The sequence below is a fragment of the Gekko japonicus genome, unplaced genomic scaffold, assembly GCF_001447785.1.
Source record: "Gekko japonicus isolate JY-2015 unplaced genomic scaffold, Gekko_japonicus_V1.1 scaffold132, whole genome shotgun sequence".
Lineage (NCBI taxonomy): Eukaryota > Metazoa > Chordata > Lepidosauria > Squamata > Gekkonidae > Gekko > Gekko japonicus.
Window position 1 is genome coordinate 691,252 of NW_015173677.1, and position 14,869 is coordinate 706,120.

Below are 14,869 nucleotides of genomic sequence, written 5' to 3' on the forward strand. Positions count from 1 at the left end.
GAAAATAAATTTTAAAAACGAACTGGGATTACGACTCCTTATGGTTATAACAATATAATATCTGTCATTGTTGAATCTCTTCATGTTTCCATATAGATATGGATTGGTAAACTCATTTAAGCCAAAATCTAAAGGTCAGTTTATTCTTTCTGTGCTATGAACTAGTTACTCAGACAAGGCTGTACACTTAAACAACCTGGAACTGGAATGACTGAAAGACTGCTTTTACCCATATGTCTGTGACTATTCCCCTGAGCGGTGGGGTCACCAACCTCCAGGTGGCACCTGGAGATCTCCTACTATTGCAATTGATCTCCAGGCAATCAAAGTCAGTTCCCCTGGAGTAAATGGCTGCTTTGGAGGGTGGATTCTATGACAGGGGTGGCCAAACTTGCTTAACGTAGCAGCCACATAGAATAAACATCAGGTGTTTGAGACCTGCAAGACATGAACAAATATTACACATGTTTTTATTGAAAAATATGCAAATTTACTTTTTATTAACATTAAATTAGGCTGTGTGAAAGAGCCACATAAGGCTCCCAAGCCGCAGTTTGGCCAGCCCTGCTCTATGACATTATACCTTGCAACAACAAAACGCTAACTTCTATCCCTTAAATAAGCTTGACAATAAATGAATACTGAAAACATTAGGCGAACTGCAGTTTAGACTATTTGCTTTAGTATCTGCTGATGCTTAGAGGTTTACAAAAAGCTGCCTTCCTCACATTGGTCTCTGTGACTCTTGGGACTGAAGTCCACTAAGACAGAATGGTGGCACTTATCTGTTATAGACACAAGTTCAAATGGTAGCTTTTCCATAAAGACAGAAACAATGAACTAGTGTATTTCCCCCCCCCACACACACACTGCACTTTTTGGTCTGTAGCTTTATATAGTTACTGTTACAGATGCTAGCCCTCAGCTGGCAATCCCTGGGAGCATTGGCCGGGGGGGGGGTGTACTTCTTGGAAGTCTCTTCTTGTTTCGAAATAGGAAAGGACATCATGACATTCTAGGAATTCCAAAATATGTGTGGTAAAAACATGAGTTTTTTTTAAAAAACTCAGTCATGACATCACTTCCTTTTCTGAAACAGTAAGTGGCTTCCCGTGCTGTTTTCTCCTGCCAATCCAGTGAGCAAGGGCGGGGGACAGAGAGCATCACTGGGGAGATTCACTGCCATTATGGGGTAGATGGCAACCCTAGTAATGGTATTAATATAATATGATATGATATTACATTACGTGAATGAATCACTTCAGTTCTTCTCAGAAATTCAGGGTTTTATATTTTAGCCACATGCAAAATTGGCATGCATTACGTGCAGTTCTTCCACCATGCATGGTCACCCTTTTCTTTGAATGAAGCAATGTGTGGACTTTTTCATGTGGGTACAGATTCAGTATACAAAAACACATTCCCAGAAAAAGCTGGGTTCTCTTCACGTATACCAAAGCTGTGCACGCATGCTAAATACATGCATTGTCCCAGTCACACAAAATGCCAGCCGGATGATCATACCTAATGTATGCTCCCAATATATGTGATTAGAGTGCCCGAATCCTATAATGTAATACGAACTTGCTCTGTGACTCAAAAACCAAAGCGATCTTTCCAGTGATAATTCTGCCTTATGCCAGTGAAGCTTGGACAGTCATGCTGGAGGTGAGCATCCTTGTTAATATAATACTATTACTGTATTCCTAGGTAATTAATCTTGAACACACAATGCAATCCAAAATGATTGGTTTCAGCATTTCTTTTATATTATTTGGAAGTTAAAAAAACACAAAAATGACTATGAAATAAGTGGATTACACAGAGAAAATTATATTTTAAAAATCTTATTATTCTAATGGATTTCAGTAATGTAAGCAGAAAGCTTAGCTATTGGAATCTTTTGTAGTTTGTTGTATTCCAAGAGCTAATAGCATCTGAAAACCATATGAGGGATTCCATTTATATGGCAGTTTTTCACCCACCCTATTTATCTCTTTTGTCTTAGTTATCATTTCTTTTCATGATTTGAACTGTAAAAGGAATGTCAAACCTGTGTTCTCTTTCTTTACATCTGATGCCACCAGGTAGTGGGCTTCACAGTGAATCTAGTGGTAACAGTGGTAGAAATGATACCTAATCCACAGTTATCTGTAAAAATTATATCTTCGAAAGATAGAAGTGTAATTTGTACACTGCTAATATTCAGAAGCTTACCTAAAATCACCTTCACAGGCTGTAGATAAAATCTTGCCACTAATGCTCTGTCTGTTTGCCTGGATGATAGCAGTTCATATGTTAGTGACTGGTACACAGCCAAGAGAACAAAGAGTTTCTTCCTGGGCTCTCAGGGTTCATGAGTAGTACACTCACACAGATTTTGCAGAAAAGAAACTACTAATTTTTCACATATTGTAGGGAAGATGTATGTGTTATGGTACTTAAAGGAGGAATGATGTCCTGGGGTGAGGGGTCTGGATGGGGAAGTATTTAGGTAGAGGAAGACAGACGAGTGATGGGAATGCCATAATTGCTGGGAAAGAAAGAGCCTGCCGAAGAGAAAATGATTTCATGAGAAAGCCTAGAGAGAATCAGTGCAACTAGACAGAATGAAACAAAAATAGCAATTTTAATATTATTCTACGTATCTCTCAATTCAGTCACAAGTACTGGCCCTAGGAAGAAAAGACTGTGTTTATTGATAACTTTATTCCCCCTTCACCCAACACAGACAATTTTCCTCAATTGAAATTAATGATTTACATTACAATTAAAATGATGTTTTCCCTTATATGGAATTTATGTTATTGGGTCTTTCTGAATAGGCAGCCTAACTCAGTCCATCCTTACGAAGATATAAAAATCATGCAGAGACGCCTGTCTGGATTTGAATTACTAGAACAGACTAGATTCCTAAGGTTTCCCCTGAATCCAGGTACATTTAGAATCCGTGGCTAGGGACAGCCTGAGCTTAATTCGAGAAAGAGTATTTAAAGAAACAGATAATTTAGTTTCCAGAAGACCTAAACAAGAACAGGAAGACCTAAGCTCTACAGGCCTGTGGGAGTGGTGACAAGAGGCTCTTATTTCTGTCGTGATGGTGGATGAAAACAGAATACTTCATTAGGGTCTAGTGTATCCATGGGCGCTATGGCACCCTCCAACATGTTTTCTGGCAACCACCAGGTGCTTTTAGAAAGCCAGGAGGGGCGTGTTGAGTTTCTGATGTTCGCAGTATATTGCTGACAGTATCTTTATGTAAAATACCCGTGCAAATAGTGAAGCGATATTGTAAAAACATAGTGGGACCCCCCCTTCTGACCGATGACAGGGCTCCCTGGCTGAAATGCTTAATGCACCTAACTGGAACTTCTACTGAGGTCATCAGATCCTCCCAATTTCGATGTATTTTTATAATTCAGGTGGACGTTGATAATAACATCACTACATCAAAGTTTGGTCACTTTTCAAAAAATCATTTATGTTCTATCAAAATCTGGCCAGAATCCTGCTGGAAATGGCTAGGCTCATGGGATAGCCAGGATCCAAAGCACCCCCCCCCCTTTTCCTTTTGCATAAATGCTTTAGATATCTGCAAAATGAAAACAGATACTACCAGATTAGGGTGGGTTTTTTAGCAAGCTCGGTATGTATATGTTCTGTGTATATGCCAGAAAATATTTTCAATGGTATGTTAATTTTAAGAGGCAACCTATTAAACAGAGCTTCTGCCTGAAATGTTGAAGAGCTACTACCAGAGTTAGCCATAACCTCACTCAACCACACTGTGGTCTGTTCTGCCTCCTGCAGCAGCCATTTTGTGATTGTGCCCACTACCCTATGTCAGAATTCCAAAAGTGCCTGCAGGCTCAAAATCTAGGGACCTCAGTCTAATGAAACTTGGGCCAAGCGGGTGAGTTCCATCCTCCATGTCTGTGGTAGAATGAGGTGCTTGCAGAGCTCATTCTATCATAACAAGCTGAGGTAGTACAAGGAACTTCTCACAGTCTTAGTGAATGTTTGAAAATTCTAAGAGCTTTCATATTTTTTCATACTACAACAATGCTCATCCTTTATCATGGTGTTTGAACACCTTTGCTAGCCACCTGCATGGTTGTGAGCTTTAGTTTTGGTATAGTGGTTAGGAGCACGGACTCTAATCTGGGAGAAGTGGATTTGAGTCTCCACTCTTCCACATGCAGCTGCTGGTGTGACCTTGGGTCAGTGGCTCTTTCAGAGCTGTTCTCTCAAGAGCAGTTCTTGGAAGAGCTCTCTCAGCCCCACCTATGGGTATCTGTTGTGGGGAGGGGAAGGGAAAGGAGATTGTAAGCCACTCTGAGACTCCTTTGGGTAGTGAAGGGTGGGGTATAAACTCAATTTCTTCTTCTTCTTTTAAATGCTTTAGCACAAGCAGTCTTCTTTAATGCGGGGCAAACATGTGCTTTGAACTGTATTTTATGGCTGCTGTGAAAGCAACAGCCCTGCATTGTTTCCTGTCCCTTCTTGTAATGTTTAGTAATGCAGAATGTGTGATGTGAAAATATTGTATTGAAAATTTCTACTTAATGGGCTGCTGCTTATGGGAATATCACAATATGATGACATCACGTCACACATTTGGCATTGCTAACTGTTACTGGGAAAGAGAAGAGAAATACGTAGGCCTGCAGCTTTCAGTGGTGAATCACATGTCATCTGCAGTTACTTGTTCTGGCCTGTGATCTCACTGTCTTTTTCTCATCAAGATCTGTTGGCTGTTCATCAGTTACAATTCCCAATCTTAGGGTGCAATGCAGGCAAATTTCTGTCTATGGAATGTCATTATCGTTGTTTTGGATCTAAGTTATTTGGATCAATTCATTTTGATATGTTTTCAATAGATGAAAGTAAAGGCGTGCTTGTCAATTGGTGTAAATATGAAATTTTGCTCACGTTTCACCGGACTTTAGCCTGACATCAAAAGTTTTGTATATATTCCTCTCCAATTATTTTGGCATGTCGAAATCAAACTTGTCCTGATGAATGTAAGCTTATGTATGTCACAAGGGAGAGTGTGTTGGCTTAAGCTTATGTTATGTATGTCACAAGGGAGAGTGTGTTGGAAGCAAAAACAAACAAACTTTAATGACCCATTCCATGACGACAACCCTTTTTTTCCCCACAGCCAGAATGAAGCATCTCAACTTGTCATTTGCAGCCTGTGGGTTTCTGGGGATCTACCACTTGGGGGCAGCAACTGCTCTCTGCAGACATGGCAAGAAGTTACTGAAGGCTGTGCAGGGCTTTGCTGGCGCTTCTGCAGGAGCTCTGATTGCCACCCTTCTTTTGACGGGGCCCGAAAATATAGAGGTAATTGAAAAAAGAGCTGCAATTTTTAACGAGAGATACTGCCTTAAATCTGGGATCTTGGATGATATCAGTTGCATTCGACAGGAACAGAGTCAGAGCTTTGTAACAAGACAACTTCCTTTTGCTGGCATGTTCCAGATAAAAAGCATAATGTAGAAAGGACAGATTTGTGCAAAGCGTGTTTCAAATTTGTTGGAAATCTTGTGTAGTATCTTGTGGTTTGTGCATTGCAAAGGTTATACATGGAGAAGTAGACCATGCTGGTGGGTGTTTCCGAGACTTGCACACACAGTTTATCAATTTTGCTGAATTACTTTATTGTTCATGCTTAAAAGGATGTATATTAGCTGACAAGGAGTCTAGTAGTTCCTTAGGAAAATTTGGCTCGGCGGCTATAACATGTCTCGCAAATAAGTCTTTTTAAAAACGCTTTAAAATATTTCTTTTTTGATTTGGTCTTTTTTTAAAAAAAAGATTTTGGTCTTTGTTTAGAAAAAAAGCAACCATTATAGCTGTAGTGTTAAGTGCCACCAGGTAGCTTAATGACCCTCCAAAACATCATATCGTTAACAGCCTTAGGCAGGTTGTGCAAACTGAGGACTCTGGCTTCCTTGATTGGGTCAGTCCATCTCTTGTTGGTTCTTCCTCTTTTCCTGCTGCTTTCAACTTTTCCCAGCATTATTGTCTTTTCCAGTGACTGCTTAGAATGTGACCCAAGTACGATAGCCTCAGATTAGTCATTTTAGCTTCTAGGGAGAGTTCAGGCTTGATTTGATGTAGAGTCCATTTGTAGTTTTGATGGTCCGTGGTATCTGTAAAACTCTCTTCCAACACCACTTCCTGACAGCTTTCTTCATTGTCCAGATTTCACACTTCTACATAGTAATGGGGAATACTATGGCATGAATTATTTTGATCTTGGTTGCCAGTGACACATCCTTACACTTAAGAATCTTTTCTAACTCCTTCATGGCTTCCCTTCCCTTCCCTTCCCACTCTCACTCTCAATCTCCTTTTGACTGCAGTCTCCCTTTTGGTTGATGATGGAGCCAAGAAATAAAATATTTAACCTACTGCCCCATTTTATGGTAAAAAGTGGTGGCATGAAGGTTATAACAACATTACAGAGTGACTGTTCCTTTTTATTTCTGCAGAGTTTTCAATCACATGTGCCATAATCTTGAATATTCTGAGCAGTTTGTTTACTGTCTCAGATATCCTTGCTTTTAAAAACTGCAAATAAAGCAGGTACACAACCAACCATGGTTCTTGTTCTTTACTTCTAAAGGAATGAATATACACTTGGATGAATGTTTTAATTTTTAAACGTTCCTTCCCATATACTTTTTTTTTCTTGGTAGAACATAAATATGATGGAGTTGGACAGAAGTTGAGGTTGAAATAATTGTCTACATTAGTGGAATAAAAATTTCCCCTTCAGAAATAGAACTTGCTGATTACATGATCATCCCTGATTAGCTGTGTACTGCAGGATAGCATTGAACGCTAACAACTTTTATGACTAGACAATTCAGAATAATTGTCATCTTGTTTAAGATACTACACAGCAATGTTCTTTTCCATTAGTTCCTTCCGACTGAACTGAATCTTAGTTCTTCTAGTGTAGTTCTAATTATACATCATCTCTCATTTGATGCTAGAAAACTCCATTCTAGCTCACTTGATCCCCGTGTGTTATGTCCCCCAAGTACCACTACCAGTAGCATTGTTCAACCCCTTACACACGAAAGGCTTTTGTAAGTCACTGGATAGGAATCACTCCTGTTCAACTAATATTTTCTCTTAAATTTCAGTGCTGTAGATATTGCCCATATGTCATCTGCAGCTGTTTAAGCTGATTTTGCATTTTTATGAGCATTAAAGCAGTCTTAGTAAATTACAACTTCTAGCCTGTGACATTAAAAATAACTGAAAATTGCCACCCACAGTTTTTTGTGATTTAAATCGGCATGGTTCTTTCAATATATTCTAGGGTTTCATTGCTCATGAAGGATCTGAAACAGTTTCCTGCTCAGCTCTGTGCTTTTCATTATGTAGAATTTCAGGTGGTGCTAAACATTCTGAGTAAAAATAGTGATTCTTATAAGTAAGAATAATATTGGGTTTACTTTTAAGAAAGCCTGTTGTGAAAGACCTAATAGTAGAACTGTATGCTAATGAAACAAAGTGGCTGATTGGTTTCACCCAACTTTCTCACTTGTTGGAAGGATCTTAAGTTTATCACATATATTCAGTTCCTACAAATTTTATAGTGTGAGAAATCTTCCTCCTCCATTGGGTTTACTCTAGTCAAGTTAGACACAACTGAAGAATTCTGTTCTGTATATAATAGCCATCTCCAATATACGTATACAAAGCCCAAGGAACAGGGCTTTCCATTGTATTTATCATAGGGTTGCCAAGTCTTTACTGCATGTAGAGCGGGGGACTCCAGTGCTGCTCCGGGAGTCCGTGCGTGCGTGACGCAATCACGTCACCCGGAAGTGACACAACCACATTGGACACACCGGGGGTGGGGCCACAATCATCCGAGGGAAAAACAGAGTTTTCCTTCGGATGACCATGGCCCCGCCCCCGACGCGACTGCACCACTTCCGGGTGACATGCTGACGCCGGGCACGTTGCGTGCTTTGGGGGTGGGGTACCCCCCGGGGCCCGATCCGCTGCTGGCGGGTAATGGGCCTCTCGGGCGGGGGTTTCCCCGCCCCCCGGTGGGACTTGGCAAGCCTACTTTATCAGTGGAAAATGTTCACTGTATGTAATAGGAAATGTTTACAATGCACTGACAGAAGACACAGAAGACACAATGCACTTACAGAAGTCAAGAAATGTGAGATCGCGACAACTGGGTGATATTCCGAACAAGGTGCTACTGAGCCATTTTTGTAAGGTGTAAGCTCTGGCTACTTTGGCAAATATCCTTTTGACATTTTGTTAATAGATACACCTCTAATCCTTGTGGTCGCTGTGGTTTGTTAAGAAGTATGATGGCAGTGTGTTCTGTGTAGGGGGTGCTGCAGATTTCTCTAGAAATATGTTTGACTGTTGAATGTACTGTCAATGAGTGCCTGCCAGACAGACATGTATCAGGTTTTTGCAATGCCCGTGTGCAATGTCATCACCGATTTAAACTGATTGGCAGCCATTTGCATCATTAGGGGCTACTTAGATGAACACCAAAGGGTAGGATTTTATTAAAACATGGCATTTATTTATGACTGATTTAGTAGTCTATTTAAACAGTTGGCTGCTTAGTGGAGCAGTTGCACAGCAAGAGCAAGAGGGTCGTAGAACTTAATAGGCCTGTACGAGAAGGAGAACACACGGAAAGCCAGCTGCTCTGTATTATACAGTGAAGCAGCATGCCAAACAGCCATGAATGGATCAATAAACAGTCAAACTGATCATTGAAAATTCAGCTCCCTGTGTGTGGCTGACAAACAGGATGTGGGCCATACAGATGGGTATTCAAGCATCCCTAGTGCTCTGTAAGTTGAAATTAATGATGGAGATGGAGTTTAAACAAATCCGTTTTGCTAGTTGTTTTCAGGACTCATGTTTCCATTTTTATTCTGATTTTTCTGATTTTATTCTGATTCTATTAATGACTAGGCAGTGGCTAAAACAGGAGTGTGCATGGCCATTAGGTGTCTCAGAGTGCACAAGGGAGGTAATATAGCTGTGTTAGTCTGATACACCCAGAGAGTCTTGTGGCGCCGTTAAAACCAAGAGATTTATTCTGCCATAAGATTCTGTAAGCCAGAGCCCACTTCTTCAGATGCACAAAGTATTGCATTCAGTTGACAGGGAGATTTAGGTCAGCAGCAGAAGGTCAGGGGTGGGTATGACATTTCTGTGACTCCCCCCCCCCCCGGAATTTACAAGTAATCATTTTAACATATTTTAAATAAGCAATTGTCTGTCTGAGATAAACTTTTTTTTGTGTGTATACATTTCAGGAATGTATAAAAGTTACACATTCATTTGCAGAAGAAACTAGGAAACAGTATTTGGGCGCACTGACACCAGGCTATGATTTTATGACAAAACTTAGGTAGGTTTTTGGTAAGTACCCTCTTGAACTTATGTGAAACCCCAAATAAATGCTGCTGAGGAGATTCTGTATGGATGGTTCTTTGCAATAAGTGTGAGAAGATGGGAACATTCTTTCCCGTCTAAATTATTTAGAAAGTGTTTAATTATTAAGGCTGACTAATGTTTATCATTCTCTTTTTCTGTAGGGGCAGCATTGATTCAATTCTCCCTCCCAATGCTCATGAGATAGCAGAAAATCGCCTCTTTATATCAGTCACTAGTGCTAAAAATGGAAAAAATCATTTGCTTTCAAATTTTGCCTCCAGGGAGGATCTTGTTAAGGTGGGAGACTTGCATATCACTTCTATAAATGAAAATGCATGAGTGTCTCCAGGGTCCAAGACTTTGGATTTTATTAACTGTGGCCTTCTCTTCGTTTTATTCACTGGAGCAACTGTGTTGCTTTAGAAGGATTGCTGACATGTTTAAACTGCAAACAGCATGACCCCATTATTTATCCTAACCTTAATAACTGGGCCCTTATTTATTCCTTGAGAAATAATAGTTCCTCATCCATTTAATGCGTGTATGTGTACGTAAACAGGGCATTTCTCCCAAACAATATGATATCTGAATGCCAAGACAGAGGTTCATGTATTAGGCAGAATAAAAGGAATAAAGAGTTGTAGGGAGTCATCATTTCAGTCTGGTGAAGGAGAGCCATGCGGTGAAAGAGGCTTCAGCACAGATTTGCATCAACATCAAAGCCAGGTTCCTTTGAACTATCTGGACCTAAGGAAGTCCTAATTTATGGCCCTGCCATAAGCCATCCTTATTCTGCTTGGTGACAGAATGTATTTAAGAGTAGTATTCATTTTCTCACAGTTCTAATTTCTGTTTCCCTTCACTAATGTTTTCTGTCCCCCCCCCCCCCTTTCACTTTTTGGCTTCAAGACCTTCTCATCCCTATCCTGCTTGGTGACAGAATGTATTGAAGAGTAGTATAGTAGCAAACCTTTGTTAATATTATGAACAGAAGGCAGTGGGTTTGCTGGGCACTGTACATTGCACTGGTTCTGCTGGGCTTCCAACCCCCCCTCCCCACTTGGACTGTGATTTTGTGTTTAATATCAGCTGGCATTGCCACAATGGCATTGGTCCTGCTGGGTACTCTGTACATTGCACTGGTTCCGCTGGGCCTGTAAAAATGCCCCACCCCCTTCAGTCTCTACTGCAGAGATTCTCTGGGTTGACTTTAGTCCTTTGGAAACAAAGGAGGGTGGGGGGGCCCTTCTTTGGGGGGTAGTATGTTTCTTAACATCCAGTCTGGTGAAGCTTGTGATCACTATTTTGTGATGCCTTGGCTATTGTTAGTTAGTAAAAGTTAGTATAAAGGCAAACTCTTAGTTCTCAAAAATGTCTTGTAGATGGTTGGGGTGGTCATCTCTTGGGCTTCTAAATGGAGAACAGAAGCCCTCTCAAGTGTCTGTTGAGAACACGAGTGGTGTGATGGATTATTATTTTTTTGCCATCAACTCAAGCTGATTTATGGCGACCCTGTAAGGTTTTCAAGGCAAGAGATGTTCGGAGGTAGTTTGCCATTGCCTGCCTCCACGTCAGCCCTGCTTAGCTTCTGATATCTGACGAGATCAGACTCTCCTGGGGCTATATCCAAGTCAGGGTTAGGCTGAGAGTAATGTGACTGGCCCAAGGTCACCCAGCAAACTTCCATGGCGCAAGTGGGGATTTGAACCTGGATTTCCCAGATCCTAGTCCAACACTTTAACCACGACACCATGCTGGCTCTCATGATGAAATAGCATGATGGAAATTGAATTTACTGGCATGATTACATACATGGTTAAATAAAATTTTCACTGTCTGCCTTTCTTTTTCTGCCCATTATTACTATTCGTTTTATTTCATGATTATTACTGAAAATAATTTTGACAGAGGAGGGGCCCTGACCTGCAAAGCCCCAGCCTAGCCTGTCCACGTCATATCTCAGAAGCTAAGCAGGGCCGACGCGGAGGCAGGCAATGGCAGACCACCTCCAAACGTCTCTTGCCTTGAAAACCCTATTGGGTCAATGTAAGTCAGCTGTGCCTTGACAGCAAAACAAAAACAAAAACAAAGAGGAGGGGGGTGTTAATGATCTGCCCTGGGTGCAAAATAGCCTTGCTATGCCACTAGTTCTTATGGCTTTCCTTGAAGTGGCTTAGACCATCCAGTGTGTTATTTTCAGAGCACAGTTTTACTGAAAATTAGGCTACTTTCAAGAGCTGTGGTGTGTTTTAAGGCCTTGCTCATTATCTAGTGCTAAAAAGGCACATTTTCAAATGGCTGAGGATGGAACAGGATGTTCGGAGGGCCGTTGTTCATCAGACAAGGCAGGTAACTGTGGTTACAGAGCTGACCTTTTCATGAGAGGCAACAGATTCATGAGACACACATTTCTAAATATGTTATAGAAAGAAAACGAGACCCAGGCCAGAATGAGTAGTCCTAGAGCAATATAATTAATGCAAATAATTACCCAACATGGTTGGTCAAAGTTGCAGAGGAAAGGAGGTGTACCAATATACAAGCAATTTATTGTCAAAAATGTTTAACTCAGCCATTTAGAAGTGCATATGTAGCATTATTTGAAAAATGGGTTAAAATGAATAAAATTATTAATTAAAATATTTTGACTTTTTTGTTTGCCCTTCTGTAGGCTCTTCTAGCCAGCAGTTTTATTCCGTTGTATGCAGGAATCAATGCAGTGGACTACAATGGAGAGGTCTTTTCTATTTTCTGGATTTTACAAGTTGTATTGTGTTTTCCAAAACTGAAAATTTGGTAATCAGATGACGTATAGGAGAGAGCTTCTATACCTGTAACAGGCTTAAATAATACATCACCTTTATAGCACAGCAGCCTTGAAAACTTGCTTTGCCGCGATTGGCACCCAGATTTTAACCATAATGTGTAAAAGCAGTACTGACGCTGAAAATAACCGCATCATCTGAATGATCCAGAAGAGGCTCAGCTTCTCAGTGGGTTAAGGAAGTGCCATTGTGTTCTTTATTCCACTAACAAAATAAACATCTCACTCTATAGTAAGCCCGGTAATGAATGGCTTACTACAAAGAACCTGGAGAAGACTTTTTATTCCTCCATATGTAACCTGTACTCACCCTGAATCAACACACATGGAGGCGAAATGGGCACAGTTGTGTTGGCCATGTCCCCAGCCAAGGGATGTCTGGCTTGTGAGCACAGTGTCTACATATGAAGAAAGTGTACACATGTGTGCTCACTCCCTTTGATCAGGAATGCTTGAAAAGCAGCACTTCCATTTGTGGGAACAGACTCCATTGGTGTAAAGTTATTCTTCCCGTAAGTTCAGGCCCCATCAGTTGGTCGTCATGCATAGGCAGGGGGTGGGGCCAGCATGTTTGTACCGGGCACCTCTACATTTGTTGATTCAGAGCAAGTACAGCTAAAGAAAAACTCTCTCCAGAACTTTTGTGTAAGGGACATGGTAGGGTTTATCATAGTTGAGATACCTTGTTAAACTAAACTCTCTGTTGCTATAATATTGTCCAGAAAATATTGATATATAAAACAATTTTCCTCCCAAAAAGACAACTAGTTCTGGGGTTTTATGGCAAACGGCGTATAAAGAATAAGGAAGACAGGCTTTTCATCTGAGACCAGATTATACTTTATTATTATGAACTGTCACAGTCAGATATTTGACTGAACAAATTTTGAGTCCAGTGGGACCTTTAAGACCAGCAAAGGTTTATTCAAGATATGAGCTTTCATGTGCACGCGCACTTCTTCAGGTACAATGAAGTGGAAATGTATTTTGGAAAAATCAGAGCTCAGGACTAGCCATGCAATTAGGAAAAAGAGAGGCTGTTATTCACGAAAAGGAATGGTTGAAGCCCAAGATTGTTTTTGATCAGTATCCCCAAAACATAGCATTTGTTTTGAAAGTTTGTAACAGGAAATTATCCGTCCTGACACTTCTGAATGATAATCTGTTCTGTTGCTTGCAGTTCGAAAACATATTGGCAGAAGATATATAAAGCCAGAATAATGAGCTGTGTTGAATACTAATTCCAGTTTTACTTTCCAGTAGAAATGGATTGATGGTGGCTTAACTAATGGCCTCCCCATCTTGCCAGTGGGCCGAACTGTGACAGTTTCTCCCTTTTGTGGCCGATTGGACATCTGCCCACAAGACAGAGGACGCATAGATGTCTATGTCAAAATGCCAAAGCAAGATTTAATGGTGAGATGTGCAAGTTAAAGTAATGTTTTAATAGCTCTAGAATAGTTTTTGTCTAGGAAGTAATTTGAGTTATATACAACAAACCTGGATTTCATAATGTTGTAGTTCCTTACATAGATTCTTTTTTTTTAAGTTTTAAGACAGACAAGAGGGGACCCTAAAGTAATGTTTTAATAGCTCTAGAATAGTTTTTGTCTAGGAAGTAATTTGAGTTACATACAACAAACCTGGATTTCATAATGTTGTAGTTCCTTACATAGATTCTTTTTTTTTAAGTTTTAAGACAGACAAGAGGGGACCCGCAACAAAATGTTGCGTAATGGGTTGTGCTTTGTTTTATATCTCTATAAGGCCAAGGGATATGGAAGACATTAAGGGGGCATCACAGAGCATCTCCCGCAGACTGCAGGGGGTGGGAATTACTGGGCACAGCAGAAAATGTTCAAAGCGACCCTGTGCATCAGAGACCACTGCAGCTGGTATTTACCACCTTGGCATTTAAAAGGTTAAGTGTGATAATAGTTGGAGGGGAAGGAAGGAGGGGGGCTTGCAGAAGTGGGGACACCAAAAAAAACATGCAGGGAGGTGGTATTCTCCCACTTTTGCTTCTTTCCCCTTCCCCTTCTTTCTTTCTCTCCCCAACCCAATACCCCCAGTTTGGTGTAGTGGTTAAGTGTGTAGACTCTAATCTGGGAGAACCGGGTTTGATTCCCCATTCCTCCACTTGCACCTGGCTGGATGACCTTGGGCAAGCCATAATTCTGGCACAGCTGTTCTTTAAAAAGAGCAGTTTCTGTCAGAGGGAAAGGAGTTTGTAAGCCACTCTAAGACACCTTTGGGTAGTGAAGGGCGGGGTATAAATCCAATCTCCTTCTTCTTCTTTCTCTCTGCCACCAAGGTACGGTTGCCAGCTCCACGTTGGGAAACACCTGGAGGTTTCGGGGATGGGATTTGGAAAGGGGAGGGACCTCAGCAGGACATGAGGCCACAGAGTCCACCCTCCAAAGTAGCCATGTTCTCCAGGTGAACTCATCTCGGTTGTTTGGAGATATTATATATTAACACACACACACACTCTCTCACACACTTTCTCTTTCTGGCTCACGCCTGCTGCTTCAGATATTCTGGAGAGCAGCAGCGTTGCAGCAGAAGTCACCACCACAGTCAGAAAAGGCTGCT

General features: G+C 40.9%; 1 protein-coding gene across 3 annotated transcripts in view; it reads left to right on the top strand.

The window, feature by feature from the left end:
* Positions 1-14,869, top strand: part of PNPLA4 (patatin like phospholipase domain containing 4) — a 34,575-nt gene that overhangs the window by 14,676 nt on the left and 5,030 nt on the right. For all 3 annotated transcript variants that reach the window (XM_015422966.1, XM_015422968.1, XM_015422967.1), the window contains 5 exons: positions 5,165-5,349; positions 9,330-9,424; positions 9,612-9,747; positions 12,122-12,187; positions 13,538-13,690. In XM_015422966.1, the coding sequence (XP_015278452.1) occupies positions 5,165-5,349; positions 9,330-9,424; positions 9,612-9,747; positions 12,122-12,187; positions 13,538-13,690 (635 nt within the window). The remainder of the gene's footprint in view (positions 1-5,164; positions 5,350-9,329; positions 9,425-9,611; positions 9,748-12,121; positions 12,188-13,537; positions 13,691-14,869) is intronic.